The 22,828-nt window shown below is 38.0% G+C and overlaps 1 protein-coding gene across 1 annotated transcript in view; it reads left to right on the top strand.

Moving 5' to 3' along the window:
* Positions 1 to 1,331: 1,331 nt before the first annotated feature.
* STK32B (serine/threonine kinase 32B) overlaps positions 1,332 to 22,828 on the top strand; it is a 175,487-nt gene continuing 153,990 nt past the window's right edge. The window contains exon 1 of the mRNA XM_032686574.1: positions 1,332 to 1,655. Within this exon, the coding sequence (XP_032542465.1) occupies positions 1,580 to 1,655 (76 nt within the window). The 5' untranslated portion in view covers positions 1,332 to 1,579. The remainder of the gene's footprint in view (positions 1,656 to 22,828) is intronic.

Below are 22,828 nucleotides of genomic sequence, written 5' to 3'. Positions count from 1 at the left end.
GATACAATCTGTCTCTGTCTTCTTATGGAAAAATATCAAAATGTCTGAATTTATCAGTTCTCTGGGTTTGTAGCTGCTGCAAGCTCTCAGCCACGCAGCACAGGATTTTACCCACTTCATTCAAGTCTATAATCAACCTTTTCCGGAGAGGTTATAGCAGGTTTATATTGGGTTTAAAGACAGCTGACGAGTGTAACTAGGGCAGGTAAAAATCATAAGCAAAGAGACTGAAAGTTCTCCTACTTCATGTAGAATTTGTTCGTTGGCTTTTCTAAACAGCTGTACTGAAAGAAGGGTGGTAAGTATTACAGGAGAATATGAGAGTCTTTCTGCCTGTATATATGGAAACACATGTACCCTGACTTCAGGATCCTATTCCTTCTCTCTCTTCTCCCCTTGTAACAGTGAAAAAGCAAAAAATGCAACTTCCTATTGATTTTTTTTTTTCCTGCAGATTTCCCCTTCAGGAGCTGCACAGACTTTGACCTGGATGCAATAATAATATAGATATATTACTTTTTTTTTTTTACCCCTTTTCCTTTGGAGGAAGTTTCAAGCACAATTGTTTCTGCTTCACCCCAAAAGTTGCTGACGGTAGCATTTTTGGAAGAGAGAGAGACAGCTATTTCTGTCTACAAATACCAACAGCAACTGCAGAAAGCCCTCATTGCTCCTTGTATGGCAGGTGATTCGTGTTATGCCTGAGCGGTGCTGGCGGTTTTCCCTAATGCACTTTTACAGGGGAGCCATTTCAAGACACATATATATATATTTATATTTATATGTCTCTATATAAAAACACATACACATCTACCCGTACCAACTGCACGCCCAGACGATCCCAAAGCTGTCGCCTCCTCCCGCCGGGCCCACCCAAGGCCACCCCGTCCCGCCCGCAGGTGGCGCTGCGGGGCCGGGCTGCCCTACGGGCGCTTCCCGATGGGAAGGGAAACGGGACAGAATGTCTCTCTTTTCCTTCTCCCCCCTCCCCTTTGTAAACTCAGGGAAGTTCGGTCAACTGACCGCGCTGCCTGGAATGAACCCCTGTCCCAGTTGGGAGGCAAAACAAACATCATCTGGACCTAAGGCAGCGCTCGCCCCTCCCGCCTCTCCCCATCCTCGATCCCGCTCCCCACCAGGCATCGCCGCCGGGGCAGCGCAGGGCGAGGGTCCCGGCCCCGCTGCCGAGGCGGGAGCGGGGGCTCTGCGTTCCCTAGGGGAGGTGTGGGAGGAGGAAAAGCGGAGGAGGGAGGATCCGCGAGGATCCAGGTAGATCCAGCTTTTACCGCTCACCAAAAGCCACCAGCAGCAGGACCTCCGCCTCCTCCCTCCCCCCCCCATCCCTCCCTCCTCCCCTAACTCCCTCCCTCCGCTGCCCCTCCGCGATGAGACACGGGCCAAGTCGGAGCGCGCCAGCCAGCAGCGGGCTCTGCCAGGGGCACACGGATCGCTTCCATGTCGCAGGGTGACTGGTAGCCCTGCCGAGGCTCCCCCGGGCGGGCCGGGGCTGGGAGCCGGGAGGCAGCTGCCCCGTTGCCGGGGTGCCCCGGCGCGTCCCGCGGGATGCTGGCGGCGGGGGATGCGGAGCCGGCCGCGGAATAACATGGGGGGCGGCCACTCCCACAGGGCGCCCGTCTTCGACGAGAACGAGGACGGTGAGTGCGGAGCTGTCCGCGGTACCGAGCCCGCGCTGAGCTGGGAGCGGCGTCACCGCTGCCCGGGCCGGGTCCCGACCCCGCTCCCTCCGGGATCCGCGCAGATCCTCCGGCGGGGCTGCCTGCTGCCGGCGCTGCCCGGGGAAGCAGGGGGAAAGCCCGCCTTTGTCCAGCCATCCACACCGAGGGCGTGGGTGTCTGCTTTTAGGCGCAGCTCAATTCTAGCACATCGCCAGCTGGGGTTTGAGCACATGGCAGGTAACTTCATACCTGTATTTATGAATGGGCATAATTTTTGAGACGGATGTCCATGTTCTTGTTTTCATTTATAGTCGTCTCTTTGCCCACCTGCCTGTTTTATATGGTTATATCTCTCAGTCTGTTCTTCTTCCATCACCTTTCCTGTCTGAAACTTTTTTTTAGCTTGTTCTATTACTCTGAGTTTCTTCTCCCCACCTAGATAATACATCGTAAGAAAGTGTATCTTGTAAAGTTTTTGGAAGGCAGTGGAAAAGTTTGCCTAAGATGTGGTGTTTCTTCACTATTTATGCATTTCTGTGTAATTTTCAAATGTAGACTATTTAACTGGAATTATGTGAATGCATTTCAATTAAAATAATTTTGTCTCTTGAGGCAGAGTGAACAGAGCACTCTTAGGAAGCAGGTTTTTGTATATTATCATAGAAATGTTTTTAATGTTACTTGTGGAATAGACATTGCTGCCTGTCTAGACAATGGGTGCTTAATTGTGAGTGTATTGGTTCCCCAGAAGTTCCCAATATATTTTATTAGGAAGTGATTGTGCCTTAATAGACTATCACATTGTTTTGACTTTCTGGGCTTCATAACAAGTCAGAAACATGTATCTTCTGCCCTATATGTTCAGTTCACATGGAGATATTTGTACTGTTTTGGTAGTTGGGGGGAAATATCTAAATGCATGTAAAGTGCTTTACTTGCTTTTAAGACAAGACTACCATTCCCTATTCCTTGACAAAGCTTGATGAGGTGTGGTTTACATTGTTTGTGCAGGGAATGGGACAGATTATTTGCCATTTGTGTATTGTGGTGTCATAGCTGTAATTTTCTTGTACTGATATAAAATTTCAGTAATTTACCATAGGTCATGATCTGTAAACAAACAAGAGAGAAAGAACCCCACACACCTCCTCCCAGGTAAAATCTTGATCATGCACAATTAGTCTTGTAATCCTTGAGGTAACACACTGAGAAACACCCAAGAGTGAAAGCATACTGTTAATCTTGTCTAGATGCCCTAAGGGAAAAAGATATCCATGCTTCTGCCTTTGTAAGATTTTAATTGGGCTCTCCTGAGTTAGCAGTTTCAATGAATTATTACCACCTTTTTTTTTTTCCATGAGAAAAAAGCGTGGTCTGTTTTTGAACAAAATGAACAAAGTTCAATAGTAAATTATTGCAGAGATGCCTTCATACCACTTAGTTCTTTTTCCATCAGGAAAACATTTCTGTAATGCAGTCATTATTAACAGCTAATAAAAAAAAGCACATGAAATATTCATGGATTTTTATTTTGTCATTATCTATTCTTTGCATGGTTTTGTTTTGTTCTGAGGTGTTTTTCCCCATTATGCATGTTCCTAACATAATCTTTTATTCCTCTTAAGATATCACACTTAGTACAACAATCTAGTTCAGAAGAGTCCATTGCTTTCGAAACAATAACTAATTTCCTATACTACTTAGAAAATACTGTTCAAGATGGCATTTTTCCAAGTACCTAAATAATATAGGAAAATATCTCCTCTTTGAAAATGCATCTTACAGGGTTTAATACAAAATGAAGTTGTTTTTCATATTCCCACTACTAGCTATAAGAGTCACTGTTTTCCACAATATTGGACTCAATATGGAATAAAAAAAAAGGTAAAGTATAGCAAGAGAAGGTGGATAAGTGGACTTGTTTCTTGAGATAATATAATTTTGCTAAAGACTGACAATGCTTATCGATTCAGAGAGAACTGGAATAGGTGAATTGTGTATGAATATGTAGCAATAGTAGAAAGTAAGGTATTTAGTGTATTATGTATAATATCACAGCTGCCTCAAAATTAGAAAAAATGAGCAGAAAAAATATTGTCATTTTATATTCATACATGTTAATGATGGATGTAGAATAAAGCATGAAGTTTGGAAGAAAAGGTTTTAAACCATTTATTGTCACTCTGTAATCATAGAAAAAAAGTTATTTATTCAATGTACCACTTAACAAAAAAATATATGGAAATAGTTTGTGAAGAGCACCCGTGTACTGCCTGACAAGCCTACAGAGTGTCTGTCCCAGAGTTACAGCTCATGCTTTCTAGTGAGAAGAGATGCTGATCCACTGAGTAGATCTAAAAACTGTAAGTTACATGTAGACTCTCTACCATACGTAGGATAATAAAAAAATGATCCAACCAGAAGCCTGAACTACATGCTGTTAGTCCCCAGCTATTACAAACACTATAACACATCGTTATCATATGCTGATCTTTTTAAAAGCTATAGTACATACCATTTTTACTAGCTATGTTGGTTCTCTATGTTCCATTTTTGTTGAAAGGATCTCCCAGAACTTCACTCTTTGAATGGTTAGAAACATCTGTTTTCCTGACTACGTTTCTTAACCTATTTATAATATTTCTGTTTAATTAATTTTTTTTGTTATTTTAAACTGCTCTCCCCTCTCCAGAATTACTCCAGTGCTCTGATAGGCAGCAAAAATGTCCCCTCTCACTCTTTGATTTGTAGGGAAACCTTTTCTAACTTTCTCTTATTTCTATTGCTTTATCACTTCCTGTGCCCCTCATCTGTCTTCATTTGAACCTGTCTTGGTAGCACACAGATAACCCAAATTACACAGAGAATTGCAAGGCAGTTTTCAGCAGGACCCTGAGTAGGAAAAAAGGCTTCCTGTTCTCTACTGGAAATAACTCTTCCAGTACAGCCTTTAATAATATGCTCTTTTCAAGGATGTATCATGTGTATAGTTCTGTCACCATGTGATCAGTCCACCAGTGCCTTGCTCAGTAATTTCTATTGATAAACTTCAATCTACATTAGAAATTTGTGGTGTTCCTATTAGAAATTTGTGGTGTTCCTATGTATATGACCTTTTGCATGACTGAATTTTGGTCCATTTCTATTATTCATAGTCTCAAAGATGATCACCCACTTCTTCCCTTGCGTCGCTCTGATTCTTCATTACTTAATGTTTTGAATTATCACCATTCTGATAAGCTCCATGCCAGTGATCAAGACCACTGATTATTTTGTGTAAGTATTCAGCTGGATCATTTCCAGACTTAATCTCCTTTGCTGTTAACCCCTGTTAGCTTCATAATTCCCATCTCTAAATAACATTTTTCCCTGTGTTACTGTCATGGTTAACCCCAAACAGCGAGTCAGTCCCACAGAGCCACTCACTCACTCCCCTTTGATGGGATGGGGAGAGAACTGGAATAATAAAAGGGACAAAAATCATGGGTTGACATAAAGACAGCTTAATAGGGAAAACAAAAGACGTGCACACAAGCAAAACAAAACAAGCTTCCAATGGATGTGCAGGTGTTCAGCCATCTGCAGGAATGCAGGGCTCCATCACACCTAACACTAACTTTGGAAGACAAATACCATCACACTGAATGTTTCCCCCTTCCATCTTCTTCCCCCGGGTTTATATACCTAACATGACACCATATGGTATTGGATATCCTTGTGGTCATTTAGGGTCAGCTGCCCTGGATGTGCCCCCTCCCAATTCCTTGTGCACCCCCACCCTCCTCACTGGTGGGCTGGGGTGAGGAGCATAAAAGGCTTTGACACTGTGTAAGTCCTATCAGCACTACTTCAGCACAAATCCCAAACATAGCCTCAAACTAGCTGCTATGAAGAAAATTAACTGTATTCCAGACAAAACTAGCACAGGTGCCCACCTTGCATTTTGCCAGTTAATCCTCAAATTGTTCAGCTTTGCTTATACTTTCTTATACATACATCTTCACTGAAACTGAGAAAAATTAAATTTAAGCCAACTCTATCATGTACAAAATAACTTTGTCATCGAGCAGAAATATGTGGTTATTTGTGTGCAAACAACTTCTGGTAAAACCATGTTGTATTTATCTAATTTTTTCTTCTTAACCTAAGTTAAAGCACAACAAAAGCCTGGAAAGACCAGAGAATAGAGTCCTTTGTTTGCCTAGAGCTTGTACTGTGGCTAAAGATATGGAAAAGTATGTTTCATTTCTTGATGTTTATTGCTGTACATGTTGGATAGACAACTAGGTCTGGTGTAGCAGCATCACTACCTCTTATCAAAGCTAGATACTTAAATGGTGTGGAACTGTAATATTTTTTCAGACATTTAAAAAGTGCTTTTAAGCAAGATACTACACTAATTGTGTAGTCAATTCAGGTAAAAGTTAAACAGTCTCATTTTGGTTAATACTGCTGAAGCAAAGGAACTTGACTCCCTTCACCTTGAATATTTCTTATTTCTTAAGAACTACCCTTTCCCGAATATGTGTGTCTAGTACTAACACCAGGAGACCAAAGGAGTAAATTTTTCCTCACATTCAACTCTTCAGAAATAGCAAGATGTTCATAAGAATGGCAATAGAAGAGTGAGGGGAATATTCACCAATGTTCATAGCAAATTCTCAGTAAATATCATAAGTAATGACTATATTAGCAATAGCCTGGTGACAAAGAGTGTCTTTCATGCTGAATTTGCTTGATGGTGCTCAGTTAAAACTTCAATCATATTTAAGAGGTGAAAGTGAAATAGTTAAAAAGGGTCATTTAGAAAAGACCTGACACAGGAGACCTGACACTTCCAAATAGTAATAACATATTTGTCTACATTGTGGTGGAAGATGCAAAGGACAGGATAAGAAACAAAGCTTTAGAAGCTAGAAGTTGGCTCTGCCAAGTGATATGGCAGTTGTATTTGATTATTTGGGGCTTAAAAAGTCAGTTTTGGTACAGTTACTTTTAGAAATAAGTGTACTGAACCTTTAAAGAGTTTGTTTTTATTTTTGTGGTACACGATTACATTTAAGTAAATATGTATTCCCAAAGAGCTTTTCACTGAGCATCCTGAAGCTGCAAGCTCAAACACACCTTTATGGAGGTCAGTGTGACATGCTGTGCCTCAGTAATGTAGTCTTGTGTGCAGGAAATGAGGCATAGCAACGTGCCTCGACTTATTTCTTCATGGCCAGAAATTGTTTCACTGTAATGCTTATGTATCTACTTAACTCCAAGGAAGTGCTGAAGTCCCACTTTACCTGAGTCATAAGGCTTTATTCTGCTATAGTGTCATAACTACAAAGCTCAATGGAAATCTTATGTACTAGGGAATATAGCATCCATCCTCTGGAGTTAAACTTCCAATTTGAAGTTGTAATTTAAAATTGATTTCTACACCTCCTGTTTCGAAAAGCCTTCAGCTTAAATGAAGGGTTTAAAATTGTTGTTGAGCTTCAGAAAGCATCATTATTAAATGGCCAGCTGCTGAAAACACCATCTTGTACTAAAAGCCTAAAAGCCAGATGCAGAGCCTAAGAAAAATGCCTGTAATTAGTATGGATTCAGGTAGCTAAATTCAGAGCATGATGACTGAATTTATATAAAGTGCAGTGAAAGCTGAAGAACTGTAAAGTCACATAGGAAAAAATGACACACAAGAGTTTCACATGGAACCAATTTAAAGCAATGGTTAAATGTCAAAAGGAGTCAGATTCAAACCAGAGTATGCAGTGTCCAGTTATTGTCAGTGATAAGATAGTGCTCATCATCCTGCTGCCACAGAGCTATAAAGGATAATGTCTGAGGCAGTTGTGTAGCTGCTGCACAGATCTCAAGTCACAGGACTAATAATACACTCTTTCAAAAACTAATTGTTTCATAAAATGCAGCCCTACAGAATGGTTAAATAAAGGGTTTAGAATCTAAATACCTTCTGTTAGAGAAAGTAGCAAATGTTGGGTGGGGATCAATATTTCTACTGGATTTTTAGTTTGTTCTTGGAAGTTCTGTGGAGTGTTACATTGCATTTTCATTTTTTCTTTGCAAAGATGAATATTCCGGTTCCCTTTAGAACTGGATTGGGTAGGAATACCACCTTGTGACTTAAAAAACTGCTCAAAGGCGGTTTTGTTGAAAACCACAGCTGCTGAAGGCATGATTTTATGCTGGATAATAATGTTTTAGATAAATTGGATCCAGAGTATTCGATTTTTTTATTTTATTTTTTGTTTTATGACCATGTTGAATTTTATACAATTTTATTTTCTATTTATTGAACTTTAGACAGGAAGTCATCATTATGTGTAGTGCAATGTGCTCCAGAATCCCTCCTACTATTGTCTGTACAAACACAGAACAAAACAGTGATTGGTACCGAGTGTACACTTACAGCATGATATGAGACAGTAGGAAAATATAGACAGAAGGGAGCGCACAGAAGAACAATATGCTAATTTCAGGCAGTCACAGAGGTACCAACTTCCAAACTGGTATCAACAATTCACATGGTCTGTGCTGAAGGAGGTTCAGAAGAAATATCAGAGCTTTGCAGTCACCATCAGCCGTTATCTTCCTGATCAGGCTTTAGTACAATGCACACAAATAATGTGGACCTCTTCAGACACTAAATGGTAATTGTTGGTGAAATTTAATACCAGATCACAGTTTTGCCTTTTCTACAGGGAGCTCTAAAGAAGATGAATCTGGAACTTCCATCTTAGCTTCTTGCTACCTCAAATGAGCTGCATATCTGTTCCACCATTTGGCTGTCCTAAAAATGCTGTGTGATAACAGATTAACCTCACATTGTCAGGATTAAAACAAAGATCCTTTCAAGGGACAGCTAAAGTATTTGCCAATTTTAATTTACCATCATCTGCAATCAGCAAAATCTGTGCCAGCAATGGTTTTGAGATGGACATGATGAATTTTCAAGATTCTTCCTAATAATACTTTCTACAATTCCAAGATTTAGTTTTCTGCTTTGGTGGAAACATCCTGGTCAGGACCTCCGTCTTAAACAAAGGCATCATGTAAGTCTTTGCTGTTTCTTTTGTAGAGTTCCAAAATCTACACAAATGCCTGTCATGGCACCTACTGTTAAGGAATTTCTTATTGGCTTATCTAGGAAGTGTAAGTGCTCAGGAGAGGTAACATTTTACCCATGTAGCAACACATGTTATACAGTGAGCCTGGATATCAAGACAGGCTTTTTGCATAACTAAGCATAAATAATTCGAAACTAACCAATCATAGAGAAAGATAGGCTTTGAGACTCCTATTCAAGATCAGGGAAAATTCTGATTATGAAATTAACTGTAAGAAAAAAAGATTATTGTCTCAATCTGAACACCATTGCTTTTGCAATCCCTCCTTCACAAGTTCAGACATTGTCTTCCACACCTGCCCACAGATGTTTCTTGCAGTGAAAAGGTTCTGCTCCTTCAGCTGTGCTGCTGTTGTTTTCTGTGCCAAAGAGTAGGCTTTCAGAGAGCTGGATTTTGCAGGACTGGAAAAGCTGAATGGTGGAAGAGGCAGCAAACTGAGTAGTAAATGTTTGGTTCTTCCAGGACAAATGGTTTTCAAATGTGCAGAGATATTAAACTGACTTTACTTCTCAATATTGGCTTCACTCCCAGTAGAGTTCAAAAGGTCTGACAACTTTCGCATAGAACAAGGGGGAACAAATCTATCTTATCCCACCTGGCTTCAGTGTGACAGCTGCTGGGTCATTGACAGCATTTGTCAGGAAAGTGAAAGAATTCCTTGATATGGATGTGTGAATGTAGCTCCCAGGTGGGAATGCAGTTTTCTGTGAACCTTGTGTACCATACTGCCCAATGACTGAAGGAAGTTCATCCTGGAATCAAATGTTGCACCTGATTGAATTACAAAATGGCCAAGTAAATATTTGGAAAAAAAACATAGTAAGAAATTATGATCTTGCTCATAGATTCTGAAAGAAAGTAGGTCCTACCTTACCAGAACTGTCTTTGTACAGTCCCTTCTGAATGTCGGCATAAAACCAAAGAAGGCAGGGTTTTGCTGGATAAGCACAGGACTCTTTTTTTTTTTTTTCTTTCTCATTAAAAAGCAAGGTTGGGAAAGCAGAAGGCAAAACCTTCTTGAAGGAAAACCTGGTGGGCAGTGACACCCGTGACTAAGCACTGAAGGGTGGAATAGAGGAAATATTGTCAAATTAATCTTGGAGGTTTCACAAGATTTTGACTTAGTGAGCTAATGCTGAGATAATGGGAAAGGTGTGGAAAAGATTGCTACTGAGATCAATCAATACAAAGCAAAAATTTCTGACAAAATATTCAATTAAAAAGGACAATTTTTAGTTCAGTTTGTTAGAGGAGCTTCACAGTGCCCTATCACGTAAAACGTATTAGAGGAAGGAATCAAAAGTAGGGGATACACAGCAAACTTAGCAGGAAAGGCATGGACTTTTCAGAGGGGGAAGAGCAGCAGTAGTAAGCAGTGTGCACATCAGGAGGTCTGATCGCTCTTGAGCACAGTTCTACTTAATTTCATGGACTAGTTAAATTGATTACCTTGAATGACATTACTTACTGCCGAATGCAAGCCTATGTTGAACTGTTGCCTAATTTGCTGTTGTGAACACTGTGTATACAGAAGCTTCCCTGCAACAGGAAAAAGTACAAGATTATTATTATACAAAGATCGAAACCTGCAAAGATCAATAAAAGTTGTTTTCTTAACTAAATTATCCTCTGAGTTTCCTTGGACTCAATCACAATTTGGCATGGATAGTAAATACAAGCTCTTTGCAGAAAAAGAACAGGCAAATGTCTTGGTTTTTTTTTTTCCTATGGTTAAAGAAGAACAAAGGTGGTTTACTATCTAGCGTTCAACCTCTAATCCATTATGTATTTTGAAGAATAACACTGGCTTTTATTTGTCTGCACTTGATCCCAGGAAACTACTTGCTGTACTAGAAATGCATGTTTGTATCACACTGTGTCTGCAGATGAGCACTGGTGGGGCCCAAGATGCTTACAGCCTCTCGGTACAAGGGGATGTTGGGCTTTAATACATTCTTCAGGACCTAGAACTGATTCTCTTAATGCAGTATTTCATGGAACGTCCTTTGATTTAATGTTAAACTCTTAGAAATTAACAGTATACTGTTTAAATGATACATCACATGTATACAGTACTTTTTTATAGTTAGGCAAACATGTACTATGTATACTATAGCACAGTACTCCACTTTTATAAAACACATATTTCTGGAGAAAAAAGGAAAGAATGAAGGCATCTGTGCACTGGCAAGTACTACCAGCCTTTCCCTTTGAGATTCCTCACTTACCAAAATCTAACAAACATAACGAAAATGCAGCATGTGACCTGTATTCAGGTTGTCCTCAGAAAAACCTTAATGTTATACATTGGTCTATTCCCTTAGCCAATCAACATTCACCTCAAATGTCCATCAACAAGGCACTCTAAGAGTAGGGGTGTACTTTTGTATCACAGAAATGAAGACTTTCTTCCTTTTGTTCCCAAACAAGTTATTTTCCACTCTAATAACAAGACTTGTTTACATGCAGTTATCTTTCACCTGCTCAGTTTGACCTCATCTTTAGCTTCCTTAATTTCCACATTGACTCTTATAAACATGTGTATTTTAATAAGTAAATGAAAGAGTCTGAAGGGACAAGTTAGGATTTGCAAGACAATTAGACATTTCTAGTTTTAATCACTGGAATTTGAACCCTGCAAAAAAATGTTCATAAAAGTCGGATGCCTCTTCTGAAATCACCACCTCCTTTCTAAAGGCTGTCTTTCAGCTTTCTATGTTTTCTGATCTGGCATTCTTTGTCTGCCAGGAAACCTAGCAGTATGGAACCAAAGAAAGTTTACTGGAGATTTGGCCCTTACAGATAGGGTTTAGTGGTGGACTTCGCAGTGTTAGGTTTATGGTTGGACTCAAAGATTTTAAAGGTCTTTTCCTAAACAATTCTATGGTTCTATGATTTCAGTTTATTTCACTGGTAGTTAGTCTGTCAGGGTTCTTCTTCCAGTTTTGCATATGATTAATTTCTATCGCAACTAATGGAAGATTCATTATATCTGTAACCAGTTTTTCTCCTACACCCCTTTTCTATCATTGTGGTTACAGGTCTTTGATACAAAAGTATCAAATTCTATAATACTTTTATACTTAGAAATGTTGTACTGTATTTTCTGATACAGTTATTAAGTGCGATATAGACACCTAAGTTAGTTTCATTCATTCCAAAATTACGGCAAAGGTGTTTTCCTTTTAAATTAAAGGAACTCTTCCACTGAAGGAACCACTAGAGTTGGTGGCAGCCTGTTATGCAGGTTTTTGAGGCTCTAATGATAACTAAACATAGTTGCTGAATCTGAAGTTTATTTCCTGAATTTTATATCCCCGTGTTTTCTTCATAATATCATAACATAGTATGACATTCCACGCTTTATATTTCATTAATCCTATTTTACATTGAAAATGATTGTTTCAGATATATTCATCAAATCTACCTACAGTTTGTTTATCTGACTCAAAATAAGAATGTAATCTATGCTATTTGGCTTCCTACTTCTATCTGGCAGTATTTTATTGATTTTGAGTTTTATTTCCACTTTCTTTCTGATTTTCTATCTTTCTTTTTTTTTTTTAAAATATGTTGATTCCAGTTCTTTGAAATTTGAAAACATTTAAATAAGTTCTACACCTGATGTACTTTTCTGCCCTGTCATTTTTTGTTTGGTATAATTCTGAATGAAATAGAGCACTGGCTTTGTCATTGTATTTCTAACACCATTCTGTGTAAGAAAGACTTGTATTTAGTAAGATAAATATACTACAAAGCAATCTACTGCAAATGGATGGACAAAATGTATTTTCTTTCTTTTTCCTACTTTTGCAGCATTAAGTGAACACCTGCTGTTCCTTATTTAAGATATAAAAAAGCAAACTGAGTTAATCCTTCCAATAATTATTATTTCCTTTTGATATTGTTCTGCCCCCCTTGCTGAGCGATGAGAACTGTCCTTAGCTACCTTGTTAAAACAGAGATGCAATATAATCACAAAATCACTGTTAGCCTCCTGAGTGTCCTTCACACCTTTCTGAAACTATCTTCCACTTCCCACTGGATTGCTTTCACATTATGTTATGAAGATTGATTTTATGCCTTTTGGGGTAAGGTTTAGATAAATCTTTGTCCAAGCTGTAAAGCCTGAAAATACTTTTGGGGCAATAGCATACCTTAAGCACTGTGAACTGCTATACAGAGCTCAAAGTCAAAGAACAAGATCATGCTTGAGAAGTAGGAAAAAGTAATTATTTTAAATCTGGCATCATATTTTACTGTTTTAGCACATAAAAACCACAGAAATACATAATCTTATGTGCAAGTCATTGCACAAGTTATTGCACAAGTCATTGCAAAGTTAGCCTTTGTTGAGATTGGCTTGGATATAATGGGAGGAACAGATTACAAGAAGCCTTATGCAGCTTCAGGAGAGTCTTCTTTGCCCAGACTCAGCAGGTAATTTTTCAGCAGCAGCACGCCAATTATGCTATTATTGCAATATCTTTTCCAGCCCAGTGACATGTCTTTGAGGTCTCTTGCTCAAGTTTTTAAGCTAATATTATTAAACTAGATTTTTTTTATGGTGTAAACAATAATAGCAGATGAATATACCTTAGAAAGAGAAATACATTTCAAGTGTGAAATTGTCCACAAAAGTCTCAGTGTTGAAAGACATTCTTGAAGGATTTATTGATCTTTATTGAAAAAAATTGTCAGTGCTAAGTGCCATGAGATTTTGCTGGAAAGGAGTCATAGAGTAGAGAACTTTTCCTGTTGATCCTAACTTTCAGCAGGGCAATCATTGTTCTTTTGGAATTTGGGAGCTCCCTACTGATGAATGGGAGAAGAGAATAGATAGAGAAAAGCTGCATGGGCAGCTTTCAAAATAGCAAAAAAAATTTACTTAGCACCACCAGGTCTAACCTGTCCTGTTTTATTACTATTACAGGTTGGGAAAAGGGCTGGAAATCAGCTTCATAGATGTTGGCTGTGGAAGGCAGGACATCCAAGTGGAGCTTGTCTGGCAGCTAGGAAAATTCCAGATGTTGCTAGGATAGCATCAGCTCTCTGAATGACTTTTCACAATACTTTTCTGAGAGTGAGAGGAGATCAAGTGTGCTTTTTAGAAAAGATTAAGTAAGGTGTGGCAGTGAAGAGATACCACATTTTCAGTGGTTTCAAGCACTTATGCTGAGTGCTACCTCGACTTCAGATCATTGGTGCTCCTAAGCCAGGTGCCATCAGTCTGTCTTAAAGGTGTCAGATGGAGCTCAGTCATGGATTTTAAAAGCATTAATAGGAGGCAACCATTTCAGTGTAGTTGTTGTCCATTATAAAGATTACTGCTTGTGGCATTCAGTTTTCTCACTTGTGGCATGCAGAGAATTTTGAATGCTTCCCTGGGCATACAAATATTAATGAGTAACTAAAGGCTGCTCTCAGCCTCTCAACCTGCACTCTCTCAGATCTTTCTCTGCTAGGTAGCTCATATCCATCTTTTGTTCCATAGACATTTATGGATTAATGACATCCTGAATTTTTGAGTGACAGGGTGTCCTGTGTGTTGCAAAGAACCTCCTGCAGCGCTACATTCCAATTTGGAAAAGAAGAATACAGCCCAACAGATCACCCAAGAAAGGTTGCTGACTAATGTCATATGCAATATGTTTCTTCTAGTCTTTAGTGATATGAAGCTGATTTCTAGTAATTTTCCCAACTTTAAAAAAAAAAAAGGGGGGGGGAAAGGACAGGATAGACCTGGTGATGGGACTTAAGCTTTTTTCCCCACTATTTTGAAAGCTTCAATTCAAGAAACCAATGTTGTTTAATATTATTTCCAAAATTGGCAGAGGAACCTCTATGTACTGATTTACCATTTTATCCTAGTTAATAAAATATAATACAGTGATATATATTTTTAGAGAAAATCTCTCTCTTTCTCTTTCTCCCTATATAAACACAGATATTTTTGTATGTACGGTACACATAAAAAACCCCCAGTGCATGCGGTAGGGAATTCTAGAACTGAGTCACCAATACTCATTATTTTCATCTAACATCTGTAATTAAACTTATTTGAGGTTCTATTTCTGTGATTATACAGAATTGGTATAAGCACATTTAATGCCACAGAATGTTTCAGGCATTTAGACTAACAAGCCTTCTGCTACACTGAGCAATTTTATCCCCTACAGCTCACTATTTGTTTGTGCTTTGCACCTAATAACTTCTGTGGTTAAAATTAGAAGTTATGTTCTTTCCATTAATATCTGTCAGCTACCCACTCCGTTCACCAAGTGAATCTTTTTATTTATTCCTGTTGTGTGGTGATATAAGGTAAATCTTTGTAAGTTAAGTTGTGGTTTTGAGAGTCTACTGACCTTCTATTACTAATGCCAACCCTCAACTATAACCTGGGAATGGTGGCTGGTCTGAAGTCCTTCTCCTCCCCCTCTGACCTGAGGTGGATTTGGTTTGTTTTGTAAGTGTATCTATGTTTTGCTTTAAATCTTTCATATTTCACTTCTGTTGTGGTTTAGTCCCAGCCAGAAACTAAGTACCACACACCTGCTCACTCACTTCATCCCACTCCCCAGTAGGATAGGGAGGAGAATTGGAAAAAAATAAAACGTGTGGGTTGAGATAAGAACACAATTGAAATAAAGTAAATTATAATTATAATAATGATAATAATAATAAACAACACTGCTAAATAGTAAGAAAATTAACTCTATTCCATCTGAAACCAGGGCAACTCCTAATCTTAGTAGTGGATAGATAAGACCAAGAGCCTGATTGCTTTATTCATATTTACTGTTTTCAGCAACACATGGTCCTATCAGCTTTGGTGTAATTGCTTGTGGTGTGTAAATAAGCATACTTATAAATAACTTGAAAATAAGCATATAAAGATTTCCCAGAGGTAAGAAGCACAATGATCAGTGAATAAATCATCAACTCCAAGTAAAAAAACTGCTGCAGTTAGTATGTACAGCAATCAACCTATCTTTTTCAGTCTCAGTACCAAAACCATTCCATCATCAAATATTTATCTGTAAACTCTGAGATGAAGAAATATGCATTGCACTGAAATTCTGCAAGTCCTTTATGAATTAAATGTAGCTGTTACTATCAGGGTTTTTTTCTCTGTCCTTTCTATACACCCTGAAGAGAAACAGCCACAAAATATGACGTATCAAAATACAAAGGTGTTACGGTGAACTAATAGCTCAGGATATTGAGGTTGGAAAAAATTTATTATGTTTGATCTACAACAGTTTAGTCTTGAACATGTCGGTAAAAAAAAACCTTTGGGAGACCTGCTTTCCTACAAAATTGCAGACAAAGTGGAGTGATTCTTATGAAAGTAAACGATTCACACAATGAAATATTAAGAATCCTAGCTAGAAACAAAACACACTCCCTTTCTGGCTCCAGATAACTATACTAATCAGAACTGTTAGAGTGAGTTCAGGTCAGTCAGGTCAGTTAGGATTTGAGGTTCCATATCTAAAACAGATATTTTTTTAAATTTTTTTTTCAAGAAGTATAACTTACTTTAGAAAATCTGCAAAACTTATGAGTAAAATGCAACTTGAGTGCTGAAGTACATAGTGAATGTCACTTAATTACAGAGGATAAATGAGTAAGCTAATGGATGGAGTTAATGGAGGAGACCAGCCCTCTTAAAATGTCATTATTTCTTTTATTTAAACAGTCAATAGAAATCTGGGCAGTCTAAGAGGCATCTAGCTTCTGAGGTGCTATTCTGTGGCCAGGCAGTAATACTTGAAGTTTTCTTTGATTCTCCTCTACTGGAGAGCCGGCCCTTAAATGTACTCACTGTATGTGCTGCTAATTAAATTAAATTAAATTAAATAGTTGTGACGTTTCTCAATGAGGAAGAGCCAGAAGTCACAAATGCCTGGGCATCTTCAGAAATACTTTCAAATGGTTTTTGAATTCTTGAGATTTCCATACCGTTTTCAAATCCCAAAATATAAACCAGACCTGGACAGACACATATAACCCACAGGTTTGCTTGCTTCTTTCAAAAGGTTTTCCCAGAGAAGCATTACTGTTCCCAAACTGATGAACTTTAATCTTAAAATGACAAGTGAAAAAGCAAGCCTGTGGTCTCCACTTCAGGCACACTTCTGCTGCAAGTTAGAACTGTCATTATTCACTTGAAGCCCACGGTGATGGTTTGGTTCAAAAACACTAAATGGGAGGCAATCCCAATTGAATCATTCTGACTCTTTAGTGTCCTTACTTGCCTCAGGTATTTAATTTGTATCCGCGGTTAAAAATAGAAGAGATAATTCTTTAAGATCCAGTTTTGAAGACAAACTCCTCATGTCTCGGGTTCTGAATCCAAAAGAAAAAGAGAACAACTCCTACTTTGTCTAGGTGTTTGACTAAAATCCTCCTCACCTGGCTCCCTACCCTCCCAATAAAATACCATCAAGACTCATTTTCTGAAATCCTGATCTTCAAGAACAATGTTCTTAGAGTCACTGCCCAAAGGAGCCAAGAGGAAAGAAGTTTATTGGCTTCCCTTGGCATGTTTGGCATTATAGAGACCTTTGTGTGGATAGGATTGATGGATGTCTCACTGAGGATTTTGTTTTTAACTTCATTTAAACTATTTCCTTTCACCTGGGAATCACTCTGATAAATTTTATTGCAGAAAAAAACAGTTTGGTACACTGATATTTGACATTTTATTCCCATAGCAACTTACCTCAGAGAGTCTTTCAATTCAGTTATTAATGAGGTTATTCTCACAGTAACTCTGAGGGAGGTGAATATTCCCATTTTCTAGCTCAAAAAGATGCTTCATAGTCTATTATGAAGTCTATTATAGAAAAGTGAAATTTAGATTTTTTGTATTTTAGCAATACATTTTTTCAAGGAGTATCTTTTCTGCTGGACTTACCTGTCAACCTATTTCTTGCAATAGATTTCAGAGATTGTTTTTGTCAGCTTATCCATAAGTAAACAACATGGTTAATCAGAAATGCTCTTTTCTCAACAAAAGGGGGCTATGTTTTATCACTTACCAAAGGTCTTACATTTTACATTGGAGCAGGTCCTGAAACTTTTCTCCTTAGTTTCAGTGTCAAGTTTACACTTTAAAGGAACTATGAAAAGCATGGAGACTTACAAAGGCTTCCCTGTTATTCACTGGCTCCTGTATATCAGTTCAACTGTTCCTTGATGACTTCTGATGTTTCCAGTGGTGCTACTAAATTTATAGCTTTTCTGAACAAAATCTCTGTCCTATCACAAACCAAAACTGTTTTCACAGCAACAGAGATCTTTAATTAGCACTTTCACTGATCTTAAAAAAAAAAGTCACTGACTTGTGAGTTTATAATAGTAAAATTTTGTAAATTGCTGCTTTATAATAGGATACATGGATGAGAAGTTCCAATTACTTTCCACTAAGCCAAGCAGAGTCAATGCAAAAGAAACCTTTCTGCTAGAAAATATGTTACCTGAATGGTATATGCTAACAGAACATAGATGCAGGCCAATCAGTTCTGTTATGGTAAACTAACCTGTGGTTATTCTGAGGATTTGACACTGCCTGACTAAATCCTGATCATTTCCACATGACAGTGAGGTCAGGGCTGTGGACTTATATTGTTAGCCAATCCATCAAACCCAATAATAAACTAATGATTGCTTCAGTTATTCCTGTCATGTAGCTACAGTGACAGCCTAAATAGAGGGGGAATCATGTTCTTGCATAGAATCATAGAATGGTGTGGCTGTTTTCATGTGGCCAGCTTCATGTGACCAGGCACAATGAATCCTGTGCACAAGAAGTGAACATATCTACCATACTGATGTATAACTATTTCCAAATATCAGCAAATCTTTTCTGACCTTCAGGTTTGTGTTAACCAGGCCATTGACAGACACCAATATTTGTCATTTAGCAAAAGTGAGAATTTTTGCTGTATTTCCATCCATTCATAGGAACTTTTGACCTCTGATGATATTTTTCATAGCACTGAGTTATACACCAATATTTAAAATCCCTGCTCAATCATTACTGGCTTTTCACAAAAATCTGTTGCTATTTGCTCTTTGTTGAAAAAGAGTGGTAGATTCAGTACTCCATATTCCTTTCACTTTTCTGTTAAATCTAAAAGTAAAAGTCCCTGTATTTGAATTCCAGTTGGGTATTTTTAGCTTAATGGATGGATGATTAACCAGTCATCATAACAGAAGATAATGAGATGTTGAAAAGGGCTGTTTTAAAATTATGCTGCTGAAGGATTACACTAAACTGATCCACACAATCAAGACCATCTAGGCCAATGGCCCATCATCAGCATTCAAATTCTTGCTCTCAGTCCATGGTATCACATTTTCAGATTGATTGGGTCAGCAACCCTCCACCTCCATGGGCAGGGAAGTAGCATTAGAAGAGTGTCTTGTCTGTGATTTCCTGCAAGGAGTCAGCTCTGCACAGATGTCCCTTCTTAGTCACAGTCTGAGTCTTCCCCACTTTATGTCTGTATTGTGCCCTAATTCTATCCCTTTCTGAATTTTACTGTTTATTGGTGATATCCTGGATATAAATTTAATTGCCTTTTTGCAATGTTAGCCTACATTCATGCTTGCCACTATCATATTTTGTCTCTTTTTCCTTTTAAGTTGTGTCAGCTGCTGCTGTTTTAAATCTTAGATATTTGTCAAGGGAGTTTCACCTTGGTTATTGCCTGTACCATTAGTCATCATCAGGACTTCTGAAGATGTTGCATTATCCCCAAAAAAGACAAGTAAAACATATCATTGTGCTAATTTTTTTGCAACTCACGTCATCACTGGTGACGTTAAACAGATAGTCATTCTTTCCTGTTGTGTACTGTGCTGCCAGTGAGGACATGCTATGAACTTGGGCTTGATCCATATTAGATTGTCCAGCTGACTTTTTGCAATGACAACACACATTTTCTGTTCCTTAAAACTTGTGCCTAGCTCTGTCAGCTTTATTTGACCTTTTTTGTTCTTTACTAATAAGAAATAATTTAAAATTTATTAATTTAAATTACTAACTTTGCCTTCAAATAAAGCAGTCATACTTTAGATTGTATTAGCTTAAATCTTTCTGACATAAGATATTTATTATTATTTCTACTTATTTTCAGAAGGCTAATTGCTTTCCTGGGATTGTCATCAAAGTCAACAGACCTACTTAGCAGATTATTTTAAATTTTTCTTTACCTTTATTGCCTGTGCTCACTTATGTTTGAGGACAAAATGCAAGTATTAGAGTCAGTATATATTATGTGACAGGGGTCAGAGTTTGATTTCTACTTCGATATAAAGCAATTTCTGTTAAAGTAAACATAAATTCTGTACTGTAGCACTGTAACTCCCCTGTGAAGGTGACTATCTCATTCTACTGCCCTTGAAACTAGACTTCTAACAACTCTAGAGTTGTAAGTGTATCATGTCACAATTAGTTTAATCCAGTCTAAACAGCCATACTGCCATCAAAAGGAGTGCTCTTGCTCTCCCCTGTTCCTGCTATCTGCAACGTGACAGAGATAGTCTCTATGTGATTACCTCATTTTCTTGTCAGTTTTTCAAAGAACAAGTCTTTTACTGAGATGATCACGTGCTCTTGTCATAGCATCACAGGAAAAGGATCATAAAGGGTTAAAATACGGTGTTGGTGAGGTGCTTTTTGAGAGAAATTTGGTATGTGTGTAAGCTCTAAAGCACATAGGTTATGTTTCTGAAATTGGGAAATATAAATAATTTCTACTTCCCCATATTATAAACATACACTACAAAAATAGAAATCTTTCCTGTGAAAAGCCAAAAGAAAAATGAGAAGTAGTATTTTTTGCAATGTTTTAATTTCAGAAAAAAACCAGAAATGCACATGCACTCTACATGGATATGTATACATGGACAGACAACAATAACAGCAAAGCAGAAAACATAATGAATGAATACTCAGAAATTTTTAATTTTAGCTGAGATCAGTGAAGACCTTTTGATTTTGTAGTTCTTTCCCTTCCTTCTCCAATGGAAAAGAGGAAAAATGGCAAGATGAGAAAAGCAAAAAGATAAGAAAAACTCCAAAACTAGATAACTTTCTGTTTGCTTCCATTGCAGTTGAAATCACATTCTTACTCAAAAGAACAGAACTTTCATATTGCTTTGTATCCTTCAGATTGAAATTATTTATTTAACAGAGTAGTTTTTCCTCTCACCTCTTCCTGCATTTGCTCAAGCAAACCATGGCAAGCAAGAACTGGCTTTTCAATTACTCTTTTTTTCCCTGGCCACCTGAGAGTGTACTGCTGTATGCCCCCGAAGCAGAGTAACCTGTTTGAAGACACAGAGGCAACACACTAAAATATCCAATTAGAAAATGTTATGGTTAAATTTTGGACTAGTTTTGAAGACACATAAAGCCAAGAAAATTGACTTTATTTTTTAATCTAATACTCCCAAGAAACACTGTGGGAGAGATATGCAGCCACAAGAATTCTTCTGATCAGTACAATTAGCCCTTGCCAGTAAACACTTATTTGTGCTCAATCCTTCAGAGAGGAATAGCTAATTTCATCAAATCTGTGTTAAAATTCTTGTGGAGCAAAGCAGCAGCCAAACATTCTTACACCTTGTGCAGAGCAACAACTTTTTGTTTTTCCATTGGATAGCAATCACAGCAACCCCTGCAGTCCCTGATGCTTTTGGTGAAGCCCTTACAAAGGCTACCATAGGACAGCCTTTCAGTAGACTTTAAGCAAAAACTAATGACTGTGTTCTTAATCAAAATCCTACTGCAGTTTATGGCTGTAAGACTCTCTGTACTGACTTCAGTGGCAGGCAGACAAATCTCTGCTACCTGTAAATCCCTACCAGTGTCTCACAGAAGTTGACACCCACATCCCTAAAAGCATCAGATGACTTTTCTTGCATTTTGTTTTGGTGGTATATCTCCAGTTTCTCAGAGAAGGTCTGGAGACTGTAGGATGGCACTCAGTAGTTTCAGTTTAAACTTCCCTCAGAGAAAAGCTCTAACGATTTGTAGCCTGTTCTACTTGTCCAAGGACGAAGCTTTGTTTTACAGGCTTCAGGTAGCTGCTTGATATATTTTTCAGAATAGATGTATTTAATGTCAGTATGATTTTAATTTGGCTTATTAGAGGTATAAACAGCTCTGGAGAGAAATTTTCCTTTGATCTTGGGTTCAAATAGATTCTTGTTCACCAAGGAGTCACAGTTTCCTTGTGAATGCAAGATCTCATCTTAATTTCTTTTTCAGCTTTTACAGAATAGCATTAGAAAAAGAATTATGTTCTTTTACAGAATTAAAAGGGAAGAAAAGTTTTGAAAACCATTTCTAGCAATTTTTTCCTTTTGCAGCTTGGTTGTATTCAAATGCTAATTTTCTTTGGAATTTCAATTTTATTTCAGTTGTGGTAACACATGCCTGTTTCTGTAACAGTGTAAATGATTAGCTGACTCACCAAATTCTTCTAGTCTGTTTTGGAAAATGGTAGGCAGTTGTAGTTCTCTCCAGTATTCATTTTAACAAATTCAGAAAATTCCTCAGTCATTTAGGGAAATCCCCACACTTTTTAATGATGTGATGTGAGGTGGACCTAAATCTTGTACCTGTTTGCAACTTTCACAACCCAACACACCACCAGCTCTAAGTGAATAAAACACATATCATGCCAGTGCTGTGAGTATCCCTGCATAACGGGAGATATAGTTCAGCCAGTGATCTCTTCTTGCAGATGGCTTCACAAGGAAGCACAGTATAGAAATTAATTATTGAAAAAAGCCACTTTGGATCAATCAAGAGTTCTGAATTGAAAGTCTTTTGATAATACACTAATGTATCACTGACCGAAGAAAGGAAAGTATGCAAACATGATCAGACTGAAAAGCATTTTCAAGTCCAAAGCAAAATTAGCTGAATTTTAAATAAAATTTGTTTGACGTACGAAGATCTTCAGTTCTTTCTAATTGCAAATAATTGTA

The sequence above is a fragment of the Chiroxiphia lanceolata genome, chromosome 4 (genome assembly GCF_009829145.1).
Source record: "Chiroxiphia lanceolata isolate bChiLan1 chromosome 4, bChiLan1.pri, whole genome shotgun sequence".
In the NCBI taxonomy this organism is placed as follows: Eukaryota; Metazoa; Chordata; class Aves; order Passeriformes; family Pipridae; genus Chiroxiphia; species Chiroxiphia lanceolata.
The sequence above is the reverse complement of the archived record's forward strand: the minus strand, read 5'-3'. Positions and strand labels throughout refer to the sequence as shown.